The 24044-nt window shown below is 43.5% G+C and overlaps 1 protein-coding gene across 1 annotated transcript in view; it reads right to left on the bottom strand.

The window, feature by feature from the left end:
• si:dkey-106n21.1 (solute carrier family 23 member 2) overlaps nt 1-23425 on the bottom strand; it is a 73229-nt gene extending 49804 nt beyond the window's left edge. The window contains exons 1-5 of the mRNA XM_041837035.1: nt 23008-23425; nt 22292-22474; nt 16208-16363; nt 11154-11311; nt 8730-8907 (exon numbers count right to left, since the gene is read on the bottom strand). Coding sequence (XP_041692969.1) covers nt 8730-8907; nt 11154-11311; nt 16208-16363; nt 22292-22363 — 564 coding nt within the window. The 5' untranslated portion in view covers nt 22364-22474; nt 23008-23425. The remainder of the gene's footprint in view (nt 1-8729; nt 8908-11153; nt 11312-16207; nt 16364-22291; nt 22475-23007) is intronic.
• Nucleotides 23426-24044: the final 619 nt, after the last annotated feature.

Here is a 24044-nt window from a genome sequence, read left to right on the forward strand (position 1 = left end):
AGAGAAAAGTGGGAGAAACTCCCCAAATACAGGTGTGCCAAGCTTGTAGCGACATACCCAAGAAGACTCTAAGCTGTAATCGCTGCCAAAGGTGCTTCAACAAAGTACTGAGTAAAGGGTCTGAATACTTATGTAAATGTGATATTTCATTATTGATTTTTTTATACATTTGCAAGATTTTCTATAAACCTATTTTTGCTTTTTCATTACTGGGTATTGTGTGTAGATTGATGACAAAAACATGTTTTTTAATCCATTTCAGAATAAGGCTGTAACGTAACAAAATGTGGAAAAAGTCAAGGGGTCTGAATACTTTCCGAATGCACTGTAATGTGCTTAATTGTGTCTATTGTCAGAATAAATACTGGCTGGGCATTCCTTTCTTTAAAAACGCAACGCAAGTGAGTTACGAAGTACGATGAAATCTGTTACACCTATAAAAATCCATCAATATTCCCTATAAACATCCATCAACGTTCACTATAATCATCCATCAACGTGTCTTAAATGTTTTAGGGTGTGTTGTGAAATGTAACAAAAAAATCCACCTAAAACCTGTCTTTACTGTCAAGACTTGTCTTGACTAAACGACCAATGTGTTCAATCTAATATGTTGGGTGAAGCAGTAAACACACAGGCACTGAACTGCAAACTATTTAAGGTAATTTATCTAGCCTAAGCCCTAAAATGGTCAGTGTCAAGAATATTTGTAAGGGCCTCCCTCGAGGCAGTCACCTGTCACTAGGTGTACTTTCTAATGACTTTTAAGGCTTATATAAGAAGCAGTGACTCATACCTGATGAGGGCTGAAATATCTGAAACGTTCTGTAACAAGCTGCAGCTGAGGATACATATTTAATTTTTAAAGTCTTACAGTCGGCAGTGTAAGCAAGTAAACTAAAGAAACTCCCTGAAAAAAAATACAGTTTGATTTAGAGTCCTGGGTTTCTTGGATATGAGTGAGTTCCAACAGTTTGTTAGCTTTTTAGCACTCACTATTGAATATAGACACAGTACATACAGAGGTGTAGTAGGGGATATACGCAGGTATATGCTGTATACCCAACATTTTTTTCAGTGGGCATTGCATATACTCACTTCTTAATCTCCACTGATGCGTATCAAAGTAATATAGTGGAGGTATACACCGTATCAATCATGTAATTCAATAGAGAAATCATGCACAAAGTAGCCTACACAATCGCAAAGCACGTGAACTATATTCACATGCACCATACACACATAGCTAGTTTCAGCAGAATATCAGGCAGCAAGATCCCGCAGCTCTCAACTGGTTGTCACATGGAGCAGCTCACAGAATTGAACGACATCGGTAGCCAGTAGGGTAGGAAAGATGTTTCAACTTATGATATCTACCAGTAAATGCTAACTAAGGCAACAATGGGTATGCAAACCAGAAATTATTTTTTTTGGGTCTGAAGTCATGGTTGAATCTTTGCAATACGCAATTCAGTCATCATGCATTGTAAAAATACACCTAGTTGTTTCAACTAATTATTATTAAGTAACTGGTTCCACAGCATTTTTCCAAATTGTTGGCCCAAACTTAGCTCCAACTTGAGAAAACGTAGGCAAAAATTCAGTAAACTTAAAATGATGTGTTTGCTCAACTTGTCTCATTTGCTCATTCAACTAGAAATAATTATTTGGGAGTCTTACCTAAAAAAAGGTTGTGGAATTGGTTACAATGCTTTTAACATACAATGTTTTCAACGTACATATTTGACACACGTTGACATACATGATTACATTGTGCATGTTCATTTATACAGTAACTATTATTCAACATGTCGTCACCTGGGATTTTAACTTCGATCCTCCAGCTACACCACCATGTATGTGCCAATTATCAGTTAATCTGACTATTCTATCATCATTGATTTGATTTACAGTACCTATTTCAGCAATTTTAGGTTATTAGTTATAGTTGTCTAATGTTGGTGGGGCATATTACTCTGTTTAAATTTGACTCCTTAATCACAATGATAAATAAAATAGTTTTTCTTGCGTGTACTTTTAACAGAGCTGAGATTTACTTTGATGTGCAAAGTGTAGCAATACAGGTGAAATTATTCATTGACACTGTCACAAATTCCTCTGAAGCTGCTTCGGCGTTCGTCGTCACCGGCCTTCTAGCCACTGCCGCTAAGCTCCTCATCTCATCATTCCATTTGTTTTGTCTTGTTTATTACACACACCTGGTTCATATCCCCTCATCAGTACCTGTATAAGTGTTCCCTCTGCCCCCTTGTCTTTGTGTGTGATTGTTTATTGTGGAGGTTAGAGAAGCTCGGTGGAGCGCCTTGTATTTTATATCGCCAGGATATTTCCCCATGTGGTTGTTGTTTCCAGTGCGCCTGTTTTGCGCACTGGAGTGTTTTGACGCATTAATGCGTAACTCTGTGTTTCGGAATAAATCCTGTTATTCTGTGATTTACCCTCCTGCGCCTGACTCCTTCGAAATCACTCATCACAGAATCACACACCAAGACATGGAGTCAGCAGGAGAGGAGCACATGCCTGGAGTCATGGCGCGGGTCTGGGAGCATTCTACGATGCTAGCCAGCTTGGGAGAAGCGATGGATCGGGTTCTCCAGGTCGTCCAACGCCTGGAGAGGAGAGGACCCAATCTTTCGGGACCAGCTGAGCGACCGGATCAAGCCACCCACACCCCAGCACCCAGAGGGATTCATATATCCCGACCAAAGGATTTTGACGGGACAGCTGCCAGGGATTCCTCCTGCAACTGGATCTATACTTCTCGACCATCAGCCCGGCTCCATCGGAGCGGGAGAAAGTGTCCGCCCTTGTCTCCTGCCTCTCGGGGAAAGCCCTGGAGTGGGCCAACGCAGTCTGGAGTGAAGGAGGAGCCGCGTTGGACAACTACGGGGAGTTCGCTCGCCTCTTCCGGGCCGTCTTCGATCACCCGCCCGAAGGTAGAGAGGCGGGCGAGCAGCTGGTCCACCTGAGGCAGGGGACGAGGACCGCGCAGAACTTTGCCCTGGAGTTTCGTACCCTCATCGACCACTTCCGGTGCCACCTGCAAGAGGACGTCCGAAGGGAGCTAGCCTGCCGGAACACCACATTGTCCTTCCATCAACTGGTGGACATGGCCATCTGGTTGGACAACCTGCTGGCTTCTAGAGGACGTCCTGGAAGGGGCCTGCCCTTTTCACCCCCACCCCAACCCGGATCACGAGATGATGGAGCTGGGTGGTGTGGCGATCCGGGAAAGCGGAGGACGACAGCGCCAGTGTCACTCTTGTGGCACGAGAGGACATTCTACTGCACGCTGTCGTCAGCGTTCTTTTGGGTCTGGAGGCGGCAGGCAGGGCACTCTCGCATCACCCCAGGTATTGAACACCCACACTTGTTCAGAGCCCTCTGCTGCGCACTGTACCCTACACATCCACTTCCCTGATTACACGGTAGTTCCCCAGTGTAAGGCGCTGGTCGATTCAGGCATAGCTGGAAACTTTATGGACAGGTCGTTAGCACATAGTCTAGGTATTACATTGGTTCCCCTATCCATTCCACGCTCCATCAGAGCACTTGACAGTCGACCATTAGGGTCCGGATTCGTTAGGGAAGTTACCGCACCAGTAACTAAAAGTCACCTTTTTTATTATTATTGAGTCTCCTGATTTCCCTGTTGTGTTGGGTCTTCCTTGGTTAGCACTACACAACCCCACCTTTTCATGGCCGCAGAGGGTTCTCACGGGGTGGTCGCGAGAGTGTCAGGGTAGGTGTCTAGCTGTTTCTGTTGGTTCAACCAAGGTGGAAAGTCCAGACACTACCTCCACCGTGCGCATTCCCCCCAAATACCTTGATTTAGCGCACACGTTTTCCAAAACGCAGGTGACCAAATTATCACCTCATCGGGCGGGGGATTGCGCAGTAAACCTCCGGGTGGACGCTGTGCCTCCCAGGAGTCATGTGTATCCCCTGTCGCAGGCTGAAACGGAGGCGATGGAGACATACGTCTCCGAGTCCCTGCGCCAGAGGTTCATCCACTCTCCACTTCGCCCGCCTCCTCAAGTTTATTTTTTCTGAAGAAGAAAGACTGAGGTCTGTGCCCTTGCATTGATTACCGAGCACTGAACAAGGGGACAATACGTTATAGTTATCCTGTACCCCTCATACCATATGTGATCGAGTCAATGCATGGGGCGCGCTTCTTCACAAAATTAGATCTCCGGAGTGCGTACAACCTGGTGCGAGTCCAAGAGGGGGGCGAGTGGAAGATAGCATTCAGCACAACCACGGGGCATTACGAATACCTGGTGATGCCGTACGGTTTGATGAATGCTCCATCCGTCTTCCAGTCCATTGTGATTGAGGTGTTTCGGGACATGCTTGGTCGTGGTGTAGTGGTCTACATCAATGACATTCTGGTCTATTCCGCTACGCGCGCCAAGCATTTGTCCCTGGTTCGCAAAGTGCTGGACCAACTGTTGGAACATGACCTTTATGCCAAGGCAGAAAAGTGTCTGTTTTTCCAACAGTCCGTCTCCTTCCTCGGATACCGCATTACCACCTCAGGTGTGGAGATGGAGGGAGATCGCATTTCAGCCGTGTGTAATTGGCCAACTCCAACCACGGTAAAGGAGGTGCAGCGCTTTATTGGCTTTGCCAACTACTATCAGAGGTTTATCCGGGGCTTTGGCAAGGTCGCAGCTCCCATCACCTCTCTGTTAAAGGGTGGGCCGTCCCGGCTCTGCTGGTCTGCTGAGGCTGACAGGGCCTTCAGTAACCTGAGGGGTCTGTTCACCTCGGCCCCGGTACTGGCCCTTCCCGATCCATCACTACCGTTCGTAGTGGAGGTGGATGCGTCCGAGGTAGGGATAGGCACTGTCCTATCTCAATGCTCGGGCACGCCACCCAAGCTCCGCCCCTGTGCCTTCTTCTCCAAGAAGCTCAGCCCGGCGGAGCAGAACTACGATGTTGGTGATCGGGAGCTGTTTGCTGTTGTCCGAGCCCTGACCGTGTGGAGGCACTGGCTCGAGGGGGTGAACCACACTTTCCTCGTCTGGAAGGACCATCGTAACCTGGAGTACATCCGGGCAGCGAGGAGGCTGAACCCTCGCCAGGCCAGGTGGGCCCTATTCTTCACTCGGTTTGATTTTACACTGTCTTAGATCCTGGGTACAAAGAACATGAAGGCAGACTCACTGTCATGGCTGTACGACACAGAGGAGAGGCTCATAGACAATACCCCCATACTCCCGGACTCCTGCATTGTGGTGCCGGTAGTGTGGGCGATGGACGCGGACATAGAGCGGGCGTTAAGCACAGAGCCATCTCCACCTCAGTGTCCAGCTGGGCTACAGTATGTGTCGTCTCTTGTCCATGACCGTCTGATCTATTGGGCACACACGTCCCCCTCCTCTGGTCACCCAGGTATCGGCATACAGTGTGCTACCTGACCGGAAAGTACTGGTGGCCTACCTTGGCTAAGGACGTGAGGGTGTATGTCTCCTCCTGCTCGGTGTGCGCCCAGAGTAAGGCACCTAGGCACCTCCCAGCGGGTAAGTTACAGCCCTTACCAGTTCCACAACAGCCATGGTCCCACCTGTGTATTGACTTTCTCACTGATCTTTTCCTCTTCCAGGGTAACACCCCCATCCTGGTCGTTGTGGACCGCTTTTCAAAAGCCTGCCGCCTCCTTCCTCTGCCCAGTCTCCCCATGGCCCTGCAGACTGCAGAGGCCCTGTTTACTCACATCTTCCGGCACTACAGGTTGCCAGAGGACATAGTGTTTGACCGGGGTCCCCAGTTTACATCTAGGGTCTGGAAGGCGTTCATGGAACGTCTGGGAGTCTCAGTCAGCCTGACCTCTGGGTTTCACCCCGACAGTAATGGGCAGGTGGAATGGGTGAATCAGGATGTGGGTAGGATCCTGAGGTCTTACTGCCAAGACCGAAAGGGCAGAATATGCCCAGAACTCTCTCCGCCACTCCTCCACTAACCTATCGCCATTTCAATGTGTTTTAGGTTATCAGCCGGTTCTGGCACCGTGGCATCAGAGCCAGACCGAAGCTCCTGTGGTGGATGACTGGTTTCGGGGCGCGGAGGAGACGTGGAACGCTGCTCATGTCCACCTCCAGCGCGCCGTGCATCGCCAGAAGGCCAATGCTGACCACCACCGCAGTGAGGCCCCGGTCTTGGTAACGGGTGATCGGGTCTGGCTCTCGACCCGGAATCTGCCCCTCCGCCTGCCCTGCCGGAAGCTGAGCCCGCGGTTTGTGGGGCTGTTCAAAGTCCTGAGGAGGATAAACGAGGTTACATATAGGTTATTACTCCCTCCAGATTACCGTATTAACCCCTTGTTCCATGTGTCTATCCTCAGGCCGGTGGTGGCTGGTCCGCTCCAGGAGTCTGAGGTGCGGGAGGTTCCTCCGCCCCCTCTGGACATCGAGGGAGCCCCGGCGTACTCCGTCCGTTCCATCCTGGATTCAAGGCGTCGGGTGGGGGGCCTTCAGTACCTCGTGGAGTGGGAGGGGTACGGTCCGGAGGAGCGGTGCAGGGTTCCGGTGAGGGATATCCTCGATCCCTCTCTATTGCGGGATTTCCACCGTCGCCATCCGGGCTCGCCCTGCTCCGCGTCCTCCTGGCCGTCCCCGAGGCCGGTGTCGGCGCACTGCTGGAGCTGCGCGTCAAGGGGGGGGGGTACTGTCACAACTTCCTCCGAAGCTGCCTCCTCTCCTTGTTCCGTCATCACCGGCCTTCTAGCCACTGCCGCTCCTCATTTCATCATTCCATTTGTTTTGTCTTGTTTATTACACACACCTGGTTCATATCCCCTCATCAGTACCTGTATAAGTGTTCCCTCTGCCCCCTTGTCTTTGAGTGTGATTGTTTATTGTGCAGGTTAGAGAAGCTCGGTGGAGCTCCTTGTATTTTGAATCGCCAGGATATTTCCCTGTGTGCCTTGTTGTTTCCAGTGCACCTGTTTTGCGCACTGGACTGTTTTGACGCATTACTGTGTAACTCTGTGTTTCGGAATAAATCCTGTTATTCTATGATTTACCCTCCTGCGCCTGACTCCTTCGAAATCACTCAACACAGACATGATGGTATAGCAGGAAGATCAGAATGCCGTAAATAAAGAGGTTGTGAGTTCAAATCCCAGGTGAGGACATGTTGAATATTAATTACTGTATAAATGAACATGCACAATGTAATCATGTAAGTTGAAAACATTGTATGTTATTAAAAGCACTGTGTGTGTAACTAGTTCCGCAGCCTTTTTTAGGTAAGATGCCCAAATAATAATTTCTAGTTAAATGAACATATGAGACAATTTGAGCAAACACATCATTTTAAGTCGACAGATTTTTTGCCTACGTTTTCTCACGTTAGAGCTAAGTTAAGGACATCTTTTGTTCAGGTAACACTTGGACCGAAAAGTTGAGTAAACAAAAAAAAGCATGTGGAACCAGTTACTTAATAATAATTAGTTGAAACAACTAGATTGTTTTTTACAGTGGGCACTGTTTGAATGAACATTTCGAAAGGCTTTCCCCAAAAATCTTCCCAATGAAGTGTTGGCTGCACAGTAGGCCTACCTGGCAGAATGATGATTTGTATCTTAATTTTTTATTTATTTTTAAAAATGTATTTGTATCAATCGGCAGGGCATTTGTCTAGCAGATTCTGCATTAAATGTTGGCTGCAAAGTAGGCCTACCTGGTAGAATGATATCATGATGATTTGTATCAATCAGGAGTGCATTTGTTTTGCAAATTCTTCCATCACATGTAGCCAAGGTGTAAAAATCTGCCTTTCTGCCCCTGAGAAAGGCAGTTAACCCCCACAACAACTGCTCCCGGGCGGCGATTATGTTGATTAAGGCAGCCCCCCGCACCGCTCTGATTCAGAGGTGTTGGGTTAAATGCGGAAGACACATTTCGGTTGAATGCATTAAGTTGTGCAACTGACTAGGTATCCCCTTTCCCTACATTGTACAGTTCAAAAACATCGCTAGCCAAACAATATTTTGCTAGGTGCGCAATTGAATGAAAGTGCACCCGATTAAAAATGGTCTCCTGATGTGGTTTAAGCATTGTTGTGGACATCTCTATTTTAAAAAAGTGTGACTTTGAGAGTGAAAACCTGGAAAAAAAACTATAGGAAAACATATAATCTTTTACACCTTTCCATCACCGAGCAGGCAGTTTGGGAAATTTTGGGCAACATTAGAGTATACCCACTTCTCCAGGCACCACTACACCACTGGATACATAAAGACACTTGGGTAACACTTTACTTAAAACATATACTAGGTATACTGTAGGTATAATGCATTATAATATAATAGGTATAATGCATTACTATGCAGTTAGGATGCATCGTGAGACTTGTCATGAGCATCTAAGACCCTTACAATGTCATGTAATCATCTCATAATGATCCGTAGAAAATAATAACTCATTTGAGACAGGTGAAAATGTCATGCATAGAGAGACATAACATATTATAAATAGTCATAAGTCAAACCATTATACCTGGATGCTGGATGTAAAGTGCTATCGACACTTAATACAATTGGTTTAGTGTCCTGAGTGGTATGGACATGAGTTCAGACAGTCACTTACTCCCTGCAAAAAATACCATTTTATTTAGTCTTGAGTTATAGTGATATGTCATATTAGTTCAGGAGGTTTGTTGTGTATCTATCACTTGTTGGATCTAGACCTCAAACATACCTCTCTCATGCGTGACTTCCACACCTCATCAGAGTCCATTAGCAGGGATTCAGTGGCGTTTTGAAGCTGCTGGGACACTGACGTGGCACTGGGGGCAGGGCACTGCCACTTAGGCAGGGCAAGGATGGCCAGGGTGGGGGTGATGAAGCTAAAGGTACCCCCCTGGAGGATTGGCAACCTGTGGAAAGAAAGAGGCAACCAGTAGAATGCATGGGTTAAGGATGGAATGGTCTGGTTCACCTGCCAGTTGTCTGCCTGGTAGCAAATACGATTAAAAGAGCACAACTCCCCTGGGCTCTTTAGATGAGTTTAGCTAACCTTTGACCTAAAGCTGTGTAGATGCAGATTGTCAAAGAAGCTCAAGTTAACTCGATCACGACATACCCAATATTATCCCAATGTCATCTCAATGGTCACGGAATGATCCCTGATACCTGGAGCCAAGTAATTATGTATAGTGACGATAAACTTAATTGAAATGGGTAGGTGGTTGGGTAGCTAGTTAGGTAGTTAGTTGGGTAGCTGGTTGGGTAGCTAGTTGGGTAGCTGATTGGGTAGCTGGTTGGGTAGCTGGCTGGGTAGCTAGTTGGGTAGCTGGTTGGGTAGCTGATTGGGTAGCTGGTTGAGTAGCTAGTTGGGTAGCTGATTGGGTAGCTGGTTGGGTAGCTGATTGGGTAGCTAGTTAGGTAGCTGGTTGGGTAGCTGGTTGGGTAGCTAGTTGCCTATTTGCCTGATTTCTTCCACTGGATGCATCCCTGGTCCAGTGGTTTTAGCCTTATACTACCAACCCATTTTGATCTTACAACAGTTAAGATACACTGAGTGTACAAAACATTAAGAACACCTGCTCTTTCCATGACAGACTGACCAGGTGAATCCAGGTGAAAGCTATGATCCCTTATTGATGTCACTAGTTAAATCCACTTAAATCAGTGTAGATGGAGAGGAGGAGACAGGTTAAAGAAGGATTTTTATGCCTTGAGACAATTGAGACATGGATTGTGTATGTGTGCCATACAGAGGGTGAATGGGCAAGACAAAAGATTTAAGTGCCTTTAGTAGGTTCCAGGCACACTGGTTTGTGTCAAGAACTGCAACGCTACTGGGTTTTTCACACTCAACAGTTTCCCGTTTGTATCAAGAATGGTCCGCCACCCAAAGGATATCCTAACAACTTGACACAACTGTGGGAATTATTGGGGTCAACATGGGCCAGCATCCCTGTGGAACGCTTTCAACACCTTGTAGAGTTCATACCCTGACGAATTGAGGCTGTTCTGAGGGCAAAAAGGGGTGGTGCAACTCAATATTAATAAGGTGTTCCTAATGTTTTGTACACTCAGTGTATATTCAGTGTCATTAACTGTATACTACTAGAGGGGACACTTATTAGCTCAAACCAGCTTAAATAAATAAGGTAGCTATTGTGTTATGTTGATGATAAATAACTGCTGGGCTGTGATAGACTCATCTGGGTGATTGTCTAGTCTTATAGTGATATATTGCCATACTGACCAATCCCACACCTGGGCTCTTTTGCTCTAACTCATGGCAACTCAACATAAGGCTTTGAACAGGAATTCTTAAACTGTGGAAGGCCCAGGCCCTAACCCTGTCCTCACCATACTGTACATTAAGGCGTTAAGCTGTCTGGAACTTTACTTTACAGATATTTCCAGAAGGATTACTTAGATGGATGGCGAAGATAGAGAAGGATTTATGTTAGGTTCAGATGTGTGTCTACTCAGGCATACATGCACACACGCTTGTCTATGTGTTCTTCTAAGCCTCTGTGGGTTTAAATGTGTTTGCATTTAAACATCCTTGTGCCTATACACTGAGTGTACAAAACATTAAGAACACCTTCCTAATATTGAGTTGCACCACCTCAACCCCCCCCTTTTGCCCTCAGAACAGCCTCAATTCGTTGGGGCATGGAGTCTACAAGGTGTCAAAAGTGTTCCACAGGGTTGTTGGCCCATGTTGACCCCAATGATTTCCCCAGTTGTGTCAAGTTGGCTGGATGTCACACAGGAAACAGTTGAACGTGAAAAACCCAGCAGTGATGCAGTTCTTGACACAAACCAGTACGCCTGGCTCCTACTACCATACCCCGTTCAAAGGCACTTAAATATTTTGTCTTGCCCATTCACCCTCTGAATGGCACACATACACAATCCATGACTCAATTGTCTCAAGGCTTAACAATCCTTCTTTAACCTGTCTCCTTACCTTCATCTACATGGATTGAAGTGGATTTAACAAGTGACATCAATAAGGGATCATAACTTTCACCTTGATTCAGCTGGTCAATCTAAGTAATGGAAAGAGCAGGTGTTCTTAATGTTTTGTACACTCAGTGTATATGTTTGTGCCCTTATGTGAAAGTTAAGCTGTTAAGGAAATGCCAAGAGGACTAGCTACCTGGTTCCGATAGTGGTCTGAAGCAGTGTGCACACACCCGACACAAAGAATATGGTGGAGATGAGTTGGCTCTTGGCGGCATTGTTGTCTCCAATACAGAGAGGCTCGGCCAGGATCAGAGGCACTGCAATGATGCCACCGAATGCCAGGATGTAATGCTGTTGACAGGAGCAGAAGAAAGACGTGTACATGAAATGTTACGGTCCAAGTCACAGTATATTGTTACAGAACAACACCTGAGAGACACATTGACATTTAATTGATATCACACCCAAATATAAATGTAAAAATACACTGTTCTAATACAAGGCGGCAGGTAGCTTAGTGGGTAAGAGCGTTGTGGCAGTAACAGAAAGGTTGCTGGTTCTAATCCCCAAGCCGACTAGGTGAAAAATCTGTCGATGTGCCATTAAGCAAGGCACTTAACGCTAATGTAAGTCGCTCTGGATAAGAGCGTCTGCTAAATATGTAAAATGTAATGATTAGGCTATATTCAGCCTTATTCTTTTTTCAGTCCGAACTGTTAAAGGGATAGTGATGAAGCCCTTTTTCTACTTAACTAAAGTCAGATGAACTCATGGATACCATTTATATGTTTGTGGTCCATGTAGACATCCAGCCATTGCGCTCACCCTAGTTAGCAATGGCTCACGAAACTACCTCTAACGTCCTTCAAACTGCACTCAATCAGAGACATAAAAATGGTATCCATAAGTTCATCTGACTCTGGGTAAGTAGAAAAAGGGCTTAATTGCCTAAATCTATCACTATCCCTTTAAAGCTCTTCACAGGTTTTGGTGGACAAAACCACATTTCACACATAATTTTCACATAATGCATTAATTGAAGTTGGATAACACCATTTTGGTCCAGGTCTTAGCTGGCCCTCCTCTTTTCAGTGCTAGCCTAATAAATCACCACAAACACCTGCCTGACATTACAAACACATTGTTGAAATCAGCAGTGTGAAAACATATTTGCTGAGTGACTTCTACAGAATATGCATGGTCCTTTAATTGTCCCATCAGCGCCTCTGTCACTTACTTGACATGTTAGCCCTGGGCTTTCAGTGCACAGGTGTGCAAATGCTTGTGTTATACTAGGCTAAACAAGCTAGGCTTGTCCCACCTAAGGTTAAGGATCAGGGCCCCTTTTGGGGGCTCTAGCCTTTTGGGGGCCCCACCTCATGGCAAAACATTTTAGTGGCCTCCCTCTTGACAGTGTAGAGAAAACATTTACATTTTACAGTTAATGTCCTGCAATTCTACACCTTTTGTAATGACTTGTGCCATGTTAATATGATATGAGAGAGAATGACTAATAAAATCAATGTGGGCCCCCTGGAGGTCTCTAGCCTTTTGGGGGCCCCACCTCACTATCCAGTTCCAGGCATAAGCAACATAATCGGTCGCTTAGGGCCCCAGTTGGGGTCTCAACTTAAGAAGTATTATTATTAAGTAAGAATACACCAGGTGCAATTTCAAAATGTGGCAGTTTTTGTCTTGTTATGTCAGTCACTGACAGACTCAATTAGCCATGTCAGCTAACAATTTTTAGATTGGTCGTTAGTCTAGCCAGCTATCTAAACTTGTATTAACCATGGCCGAATACCATATTGATTTTATTAGTCATTCTCTGTCATATCATATTAACATGGCATAAGTCATTACAAAAGGTGTAGAATTGCAGGAAATTAGCCAAAAAAAACATTTTTGCTCTCTACCCCATGGCAAAATGAGTAGAATTGCAGGACATTAACTGTAAAACGTACATTTTTGACACAGTGCAGTGGGAAAATAGTTGATAATTAGTCGATATTAGTCGATAATGACGTTTGGTTTAAAAGGATAGGTCAGGATTTTGGCAATGAAGCTACATTAACAGCAACAACAACAAAAAGTTAAGCACAGAAAAAGTTGTTAAATTACTAATAGGCCTACAGCTAATAGAACTACTGCTACAATTAATAATACAAGTTACTACATACATACAGTGGGGTCCAAAATTATTGACACCCTTGATAAAGATGAGCAAAAATGATGTATAAAATAAATATTTCAAATACTGAGATATATTGTATGCTAAACATATATATTACTTTATACTAATATAATTGCTCAGAGATCTTGTTTAACAAGTAATATTTATTTTATCAAAAAGGTAGGGTTCAAAAGGTAGGGTTCAAAAGGATTGACACCCCTGTTTTCAAAACCTTTCAATACCTCACCTTGCGAGGATAACGACACCGATACTTTTTCTAAAATGTTTTATGAGTTGGAGAACACATTGGGAGGGATCTTAGACCATTCCTCCATACAGAGTCCTTCCAGATCCTTGATATCCTTTGTCTGTGCTTATGGACTGCCCTCTTCAATTCAATGGGTTTCAAGCCCGGGAACTGAGATGGCCATTGCAAAATGATGATTTTGTTGTCAATTAACCATTTCTTTGTGGATTTTGATGTGTGCTTGGGGTTATTGTCTTGCTAGAAGATACTGTTCACTTGCGGCTACATTTCAGCCTCCTGGCTGTCACAAACGAGACTCCCGCTGTTCCTCCTGCTCACCACCAGAGGGAACCCTCTCCTGAGTATTAAACCCCTGAACTACATTTCCCACATACCTGGCTCTGATTACCGTTGCACCTGACTCCCATCAGTAGACTATTTAGGTGCTCTCAAACTCTCTCTCTTTGCGAAGTCTTGTTTACCCTGGTGATCATTTCTGAGCGTTTTCGCCTGTGTCTGTCTGCCCGTGGATTTACTCTGGACTGTTTTTCCCTCCTTGATTCTTTGCTGCCTGCCCTGGACTATATTCTTTACTGGACTGATTTTTGTAAGCTTGCTGCCTGCCCTGACCTTATGCCTGTACCTGGATTACGAGTTGCCTTATCCCTACTGTTGTGTCTGCTGGCGATTGACCCTGTTTGTACGACCCAGATTGTAATAAAACTGCAAATGGATCCTCACTCTCCTGGAGCGTCATTACACTGGCAGAGGCAACCAGATTTTTGGTTAAAATGTCCTGGTACTGGGTAAAGTTCATGATGCCGTTGACCTTAATAAGGGCCCAAGGTCTAGTGGAAGCAAAATAGCCCCATAACATAAAATATCCACCACCATATTTTACAGTAGGTATGGGGTTCTTTTCTGCTCATGCATTCTCATTTCGATGCCAAACCTGCCATTAGTGAGTGTAACCAAAGAGCTCTATTTTCATGTTGTCCAACAAATGTAAACACCTGGACTTCACTAAACAGCATTGGCACTTGGATTGGAACTGGTGCTTTGGTCAGATGACTTGAAAATAGAGCTCTTTGGCAACGCACACCAGTTTTGGGTTTGGGGTCGAAATGAGAATGCATAAGTGGGAAATGGAACCCTATTCCCTATATAGTGCACAACTTTTGACCATCAGTTATCATATTAAAAACTGTAAAAATGTGCCTCCACCCTATGGCAAAATGTGTAGAATTGCAGGAAATAGTGGCCCCCACCCACATAAAAAGTTACCCATCCCTGCTGTAAGTACAGAAATTTAGTTAACAAAGTTATGCAATACCCAATTCCCCTGTGTGAAAAAGTAATTGCCCCCTTACACTCAATAACTGGTTGTGCCACCTTAAGCTGCAATGACCGCAACCAAATGCATCCTGTAGTTGTTAGTCAGTCTCTCAAATCGCTGTGGAGGAATTTTAGCCTCAGCGACATTTGTGGGTTTTCAAGTATGAACTGCTCGTTTCAAGTCCTGCCACAACATCTCAATTGGGATTAGGTCTGGACTTTGACTAGGCCATTCCAAAACTTCAAATTTGTTGCTTTTCAACAATTTTCATGTAGATTTGATTGTGTGTTTAGGATCATTGTCTTGCTGCATGACCCAGATGTGCTTCAGCTTCAGCTCACAGACAGAAGGCCTGACATTCTCCTGTAGAATTCTATGATACAGAGCAAAATTCATGGTTCCTTCTATTAAGGCAAGTCATCCAGGTCCTGAGGCAGCAAAATATCCCCAAACCATCACACTACCACCACCATGCTTGACCGTTGGTATGAGGTTCTTACTGTGGAATGCAGTGTTTGGTTTTTGCCAGACATAATGGGACCCACCTCGTCCAAAAAGTTGACTCAAGTTTGCCCAAAAAGCGTCTAGAAGCACCTGGATGATCATCAAGTCTCTTGGAAGAATGTTCTATGGACAGATGAGTCAAATGTATAACTTTTTGGACGACATGTTTGTAGCTCAAACCATTCTGGCTACAGAATGAAGATCCGGCCCCGGGCTTCTTCGGGATCCACCCTTGTCTCACAAACACTGGATGCAGAAGAAATAGAAGAAATAGACGAATCCAATGGTACAACCTAGAAGTCTGTAGCTCAAACATACAATGTTTAAAAGGGGTTAATAGTCTTAAATAACTCAGGCGCAATGGTGGGACTTATTAATTAAGATATGGGCTGTTTCCTCTCCATTATGTTTTTTACCTTTGAGGAATGGTGACATCAAATATGGGGTGACTTTGAAGTGGGTAAGGAAAGACAGAGAAGGAGTGGGTGAGATGGGGACTTACAGTATATGACTGCTAGGAACCAGCATGCAGAACTATTTCCAAGAAAGGCTAGATGGGAAATTGTTATAGGAGGGAGACTTAACTCTAGACTAAGATATATTTATACAGGGGAAGAGGGAGTAGGTAAAGGATGTACATTTACATTTTAGTCATTTAGCAGACGATCTTATCCAGAGCGACTTACAGTTAGTGTATTCATCTTAAGATAGCCAGGTGAGACAATCACATATTACAGTCGTAGTAAGTACATTTTTTCTCAATAAAGAAGATGTCTGGTTCACAGCAGGTTTGGGGTCAATCCAATTTAAATTCAGTCAATTCAGGTAGTAAATTGACATTCCAATTCTAATTTTCCTCAAAACTTCTTAATTTTCAATTGGAATGGGTATTTCAGTTCACTTCCTGAATTGACTGAATTAAAATGGAATTGACCCCAACCCTGGTGGATAACACAGGGTACAACCTGCATTGTGTTGTTCCTTTACCTGGAAGCCCAGCAGGATGCAGAGATACCATGGTGGCCTATCATTGATGGAGTAGACCAGATCCAGGCCTTTGTTCTGGTCCTCCAGACCTTCTTCCAGGCCCTCTGTGTGAGACCCATCCATGTCAACCCTCTCTGACTGACCACTGTCCGGGCCCTGTGGAGGAAAACAACTGTCTTTAGAGGGGAAGTTGAAATGTGCGGTTTTGTTCCTTGTTCCATACAGTTCAGCTTTAAAGGGGCAATCTCCAGTTTAAACAATAACAAACTATTTCCCACCACTATTTTGGTAAAAAGCTGAGGGATAGGGCTGGAGAAATGTAACCACTCTCAAATTCATAGACAGAGCTATGGGTGTAAGAACTGACCATCAATGATATCAAAATTATAGTTTTAACTAAGTTTTGAGGCTATACGGTATATTTACAAACATTGGAGTAAAACAAGCTTATATTTTGGTATTTATAAGTTATATTCTTCAAGAATCAATGGGTAAATATCATTAATTTATAAGTCCAAATATGGATTTAGAAACTGCAGATTGCCCTTTTAAGTCAAAATCTGTAGTAGAACACGAAAGCTGATGATGTTAAATCTCTACTTTTGAGTGGAATTCCTTTTTTAAATTGGATTTTGCGATATATACTTATATACTGTACATACTTACATAAGCTTACATGTTTTGACCTAAAAATAACCCTCTGAGGCTACCCATCAAGCTACAAAAATGGACATCAAAGTAAATTATTATTATTATCATAAGAAATTCCCAAAACAATCTAAAAACCTAAAATTCTTGATGAAGTAGTTTTCTGAGAAAAACAGAACAGAAACAGTCCAACTACAACCACACAGGATTGTGTTAAATCCCTTTAACATTCTTCTTTGATGTCAAATTCTAAAAGAACAGCATGCCAACGACAACAAAAAAAAAACAAGAAAACAAGAAACATCTGCCTGTGAAGGAAGTCTTAGTGGTATTCCTACCATGCCCAGTGATTTTTATTTTACCGCAGGGAAAAAGGGTATGCCTAATATACGCTAGTGCTACTGTGTAACGGCCACAGTGAATGTTCAATCATTGAAATGACCCTTAGGAATCCATTTCCATGTCTCCATTATGGCCTGAGCTATGGATTCCCAGTCCCATCTTTTGTCCCATGCACCCTGTGACCGTGAAAGGGAAATCTATACCGAGTCTGATGGGAGCATGTGATAGGTGATATGGTAAAAAATGGCACCGGTGTGGGCAGCTAGTAATCCATTCTGACGGTAAACAGGGCCAAATAGTCCACAAACGCTGCTTGAAACCAGTCAGTGTCCTAAAGATAAAGAGGTCAGGCCCATGTTAACACGCATCCCACAGGCCATATTCCATTCCATATGCTGTGTGTGTTCCTTTGACTGTTTGAGGTAATTCACTATGGATTAAAACTTGTTTAAAAGAGGGATTGCTTGGTTGACTGAGCTCAAGTAGTATTGTTTAATCAGGCAAGAAGTTGATTTTAGCAATTATAAAGTAGCAGGTATAGATATCCCTTGCATTGTAGAGACACACACATGATGACGCTTATGTTCAGTCATACACCTTATTTGTGTCTACAAACACTTGTGTAACAATGAAATGCGGGCAGCTATTCCTAACATAGCTACCTTCATCATGACACCTAATCCCTCATTGAGGTAAGGTGAATGATACATATGAAATGTGTGGTATGAATACGTTTTCACTGGCAAGAGGTGGAGAGGAAGCAGGTATTGGGGGAAAAGGTTAAAGCAGGAATGGATAGCAATGTGTTCAACAGGTACAGAAATCTTACAACTGTCACAAAAAAAGCCTTAAAATCCACTCTGAAAGCCTTTAATCTCAGAACAGTACCTTCGATGCCTCATCACATGAACACAGTCATAGAATTCAACAGGACTTCTCAGAACCAATCCATGTGTCTTTGCTTGTTTGAGCCACAGAAGGTAGACTTATCCAACAGCTGGTTTCAGCGATATGTGCTCAGGTTACTATCTGCTAATCTTTTGCTGCCACCTAATGGATTTCCCCTCCACTTTCCTTTAAATGTGGATCACCATGTGCGCCATCCCATAACAAGGGATGGGCAACTCCAGTCCTCGGGGGCCGGAGTGGTGTCACACTTTTTCCCCATCCCTAGCAAATACAGCTGATTAAACTAATTGCATTTTAAACTGAAGATCATGATTAGTTGATTATTGGAGTCAGGTCTGTTAGCTGGTGCTGGGGATGGGGCAAAAATTTGACACCAATCAGGCCCACGAGGACTGAAGTTGTCCATCCCTGCCATAGACATTGATAGTAATGTTGTAATAGCTTAAATGAAGCGAGCTTTTCACTGCATGTGGGTGTGTAGCCCACTGTACATCATGCCACAGAGCATGATGGCCCTCTAAACCCAAATCATAACCAGATGGCCTCCCACTAGTACTTCCTTCACTTTCCTCATTCCATTTTAGAAGTATAACAGGCCAGTCTTGGCAATCAGTTACTACATTGCCACCTTACAAACACAACCAACTGTGGCTTTTCAACAACATTATGTATGGAAAATTACATTACATGACCAAAAGTATGTGGACACTTGCTCGTCGAACATCTCATTCCAAAATCATGGACATTAATATGGAGTTGGTCCCCCCTTTGCTGCTATAACACCCTCCACTATTCTGGGAAGGCTTTCCACTAGATGTTGGAACATTGCTGCGGGGACTTGCTTCCATTCAGCCACAAGAGCATTTGTGAGGTCGGGCACTGATGTTGGACGACTAGTCCTGGCTCGCAGTCAGCGTTCCAATTCATCCCAAAGGTGTTTGATGGGGTTGAGGTCAGGGCTCTGTGCAGGCCAGTCAAGTTCTTCCACACTGATCTCAACAAACCATTTCTGTATGGACCTCGCTTTGTGCACAGGGGCATTGTCATGCTGAAACAGGAAAGGGACTTCCCCAAACTGTTGCCACAAAGATAGAAGCACAGAATTTTCTAGAATGTCATTGTATGCTGTAGCGTTAATATTTTCCTTCACTGGAACTAAGGGGCCTAGACCGAACCATGAAAAACAGCCCCGGACCATCATTCCAGAGAATGCGTTTCCACTGCTCCAGTGTAATGGTGGCGAGCTTAACACCACTCCAGCCGACGCAATGAAGTGCTGACGTTGCTTACAGAGGCAGTTTGGAACTCGGTAGTGAGTGTTGCAACCGAGGACAGACAATTTTTACTCGCTACGCGCCTCAGCACTCGGAGGTCCCATTCTGTGAGCTTGTGTGGCCTACCACTTCATTGCTGAGCCATTGTTGCTCCTAGATGTTTCCATGTCACAATAACAGCACTTACAGTTGACCGGGGCATCTCTAGCAGGGCAGAAATTTGACGAACTGAGTTGTTGGAAAGGTGGCATCCTATGACGGTGCCACGTTGAAAGTCACTGAGCTCTTTAGTAAGGCCAGTAAGGTGAATGTTTGTCTATGGAGATTGCATGGCTGTGCGCTCAATTTTATACACCTGTCAGCAACGGGTGTGGCTGAAATAGCCGAATCCACTAATTTGAAGGGGTGTCCACATACTTTTGCATATATAGTGTATTATGGATATTTCTATTTTTTTTTTTTTTAAGTAGACAAGATCACTTCCATTTCTGAGCACAGCATTTAGTTCAGAACAGATGTGGAATGCAACCGTTACATTACTGTTTAATGCATCATGCTGTTGCTGAATTGATAATGAATACACAATATTTGTTCGTTCAACACTTTGGGATTTGGTGTCTGTCCACCGGACCATTACATTCTAAATGCTGGCATCTATCTGGGACACACAAACTGTTGGTTCAGATACACCTTCCACTTGTTGTCATGAAGTCGGAAAAACATTTAATGCCTTAACCCTCCCGTTGTCCTAGGGTCAAAATGACCCGCCACTGTGTTGAACCAACTTTATTTAATTTTTATATTTTGGGGATCATTTGTGAGAAGGAGGCAGTGAGACTTTAAAGAAAGTATCACTGCCTCCTTCTCACAAATGATCCAAAAAATATAACAATTAAATAAAGTTGGTTCAACACAGTGGCGTGTCATTTTGACCCTAGGACAACGGGAGGGTTATTAATTCAAACATTATCTCCAGACAGTCATGGACTCTAGTCATGGTCTCAATGTTTATCTTACACTTGTGAGGCTTGTACATTTCTACTCTGTGAGATTTTGATCCTTGTAAAAATATTTTACCACATGTTATTCATTCACCGCAAAGTCTTTATCTGGTCAAAATGCAGCAACAAAAGTAATTGTTGGAAATACTGCAGTAGAGATACAGTGTAGGAATTAGCAAACAATCTTCAACGTATACATTTCTTTCTTTTTTTTTTACTCAAATGATTGTATAATAATGTGCTATTAATTTGATTTATTGATTTTTTAGCTGATTTGATTTGACTATTTTAGGGTGTGTTACCTGGTCTTAGGGTTATTGACAACTGTGGGATTTGCCTGTTCTTCGCATTTTCCTAACTCAATGTGCTGGGAAAATGCCACGACATGAAGAAAGATGAATAACACTGCAGTTTAGTCCACCACAGTTGAATGCATTATATTGAATTAGCAATTAAATAAACTCATACATTTATCATAAACGTCTGCTTTGGCTCAGCCAATTGTTTCTAAAATGATTTTGTGCAGGCAGCTGTTGTTTTGGTTGTCTTGTTTGCTATGATAGGTTGGGGAGAAATATGCTTCGGGGGGTGAAAATAAAGTCTCAATCCAGCTGTGTACACTGAGCGCCCCATTCAGTCTGAAATAAATAAAAAATAGTAATTCAGCAACATTTACTTAAGCCCCATAACTATAATGCATTATTATACGAATATAAAACATTTTAAGACTTGTTTGTCATAAGTACGTACAGTACAACCCCTTTATCATGTCTTATTATCATCTTATAATCATCCTTATAACAGCTGGGGATATTGAATCGTTTCATTTTACCGTACAAAGGCAATACATGTAGCCGGCTATACACTGGTATCCCCAGTGGACCCGTTCGTACATAAAACCTTCTCCATTCAGGCTGCAAAGGCATCGATTTCATCTTTAACTCAATATAATGGCGAGGAATGCTAGTCCCGGATGCGGCGTATCGCGTTCAGCCAATCAGGTTGCAGCAGTCTGAAGTTTACCCCTGGCTGAACACAATGCGCAACATCATTAGCCACGTTAGCATGGTTGTGGAAAAATGTGTTTCATAAAAAAGTACGCACATTTTCCCAGTTTTTTCCTTCTTTTCGCCATTAAATCGAGTTAAGGAGGAAATCAACGCCTTTGCAGCCTGAGTGGAGGTTTTATGTACGAACCGGCTCACGGGGGATACCAGTGTATAGCTGGCTGCATGCATTGCCTTTGGATGGTAAGATGAAACGACTCAATATAGCCTTAATTCATCCTGGCTAACTGCCTTTCTGAGTCAGTTTTCTAGACGTTGATTACCATTAAGGCTTTGCAGTGGGAGACAGAACTTATGCATATAAATAAATAAAAATGCCAATTGTATGGGAGAATATTTAAATTATTCCTTAGGAGTCAAACACGTAGTTTATAGGTTATAACTGTGTTATTATCATTTTAATGTCATTTCTTGTCATTTCTATATATATTGGTTTTGCATTGCATGACTGTTTTTGATAACGACATATCTATGCTACATGCTGTGGAATCAAACAATGTTTTCCATTGATCTACCCAGTCTGTTCAGTATGCTCTGGGCAAATTACATTCCACAGTAGCTTAAATTCAGCTCTAGTTTCTAAGATGAATAACTCAGCCCTTTGTTTTCCTCCTGTGCAGAAGTAAACCAGCATGAATACAGTTGGGAAAAGTTCCCACATCCCACTAAAATGATGTTCATTTCCCCTCTCGATTGAGACCCAACATCATGAAATTCAGCATAAGAAACCAAAGATTTCAAGGAACCAATGAACACTGAACATACATTTGAGAGTATGTGATACTTAATGCGGTGTGATTTGGCAGTTCTTCAGTTGTTTTGAGAGAGTGAAGCAGCACTTACCCTAAAGGCAGGGTTGACCGTTCCCTGATCGCTCAATCCTATCTCAACTTTGGGGTCCTGGGTAAGATGCATGCTGGTGCGTAGGCACAGAGACAGTGGTGGCTGGACGCTGAGGCTCACAGGTACCCCTCAAACTTCTCAAAACGCTACACACTCACTGGAAAACGCTGAGAAACTCTGGACCTTAGGAAAGCATGAAGGGCCACGTCACGTTGTCAAGGAAACCACAGCTTAATCACTAGCAAAAAGTTGTTGTATAACCTCCAAACTTTTTGTTGTTTTACCCCCTGACCTTTTGTCATGTGTCTGTTGTGATGTTGTAGTGGGTAATATTTGTTATATATGCATATTATATTCACCTCACATGCGCCTCATAATAAGACTATGCAATTAATATGTTAACAAAGTCTATTAAATTAATAATCTGACTCCATAAGATGATTTAGCAATATGCAAGATACTATAGTTAAGTTACAGTAATAGGCAATCAAGAAATGTCTGAGAATGGAATTCTAAATACAATTGTATTTAATTAATTTGTAAATTGAATGATTACATTTACAAGGTATAAAGCTTAAGTTACAAAGCATTAACATGCATTAATAAGCATGGTCAGAGAGGGAGAGAGACAGAAACCATGGCTTGAGCCATGGCCCATAGAAAGAAAGAAAGAAAGAAAGAAAGAAAGAAAGAAAGAAAGAAAGAACGTTTCTCACCACAGCAGTTCAGGAACATAAAAAGAGAACGATACAATGAATCTGAGACCTTTACAACATCTGAGTTGTTTGGATAAAAAATCTGAGTTGTTGACCAATAGCATTACTGTAAAGTTAACCTCCAATCAGATATTAGACCTACAGACCTGTAAAGACAACATAACCTCTGCTACCCAGGGGTGTGACAATGGGGGCTGGTGAGATCAACACTGATGAATCCTTGCACACAGTTGATAAGAGTCACTTCGGGGCTGGGCTGTGTAATGTCTCTGCAGACCAAACCCCTTCCTTTAATTCATTGATGTGAATGGAGATGATGACACACTATACACAGGCACATGCTAACACACGCCAGTGTGCGCGCACACACACACACACACACACACATGCACACAGTCTTGAACAACTAACTTTGTGGGGACACACAATTCAGTCCCATTTAAAATCCTATTTTCCCTATCCCCTAACCCGTACCCTTAGCCTAACCCGTACCCTAACCCGAAAACCTAACCTTAACCCTAAACCTATCCCTAGCTCCTAAGCCTAACCCTAAAACTAACCCTAACACTAATTCTAACCCTAAACCCTCTAGAAATAGCATTTGACCTTGTGGGGACCAACAAAATGTCCCCAGTTGGTCAAATGTTTGTTTGTTTACTATTCTTGTGGGGACTTCTGGTCCACACAAGAATAGTTAAACACGTCCACACATACCATACACACATTGAAATAACATTGAACTATTTGCATGGACTCTCTCCACACACACACACACACACACACACACACCACACACAGTCATAATTGCTGTTACTACTTACTATGCATTTTAAGCTGCTCAATTAAGACACTATCAAGTCACCAACTTGATAGTGTCACTAACCAAGTTACGACCGCCCCCAGCCTCTGGAATGCCCTCCCAGACCACCTGAAGGCACCACCGAGTCTGGGCTCCTTTAAAACGAGCCTAAAAACCTTTCTCTTTAGGAAGGCCTTCTGTCGATAGCTGTGCTCCTTGGTGTCCTCGTCCCTTGTAG

The sequence above is a fragment of the Coregonus clupeaformis genome, chromosome 19 (genome assembly GCF_020615455.1).
Source record: "Coregonus clupeaformis isolate EN_2021a chromosome 19, ASM2061545v1, whole genome shotgun sequence".
Taxonomy (NCBI): domain Eukaryota; kingdom Metazoa; phylum Chordata; class Actinopteri; order Salmoniformes; family Salmonidae; genus Coregonus; species Coregonus clupeaformis.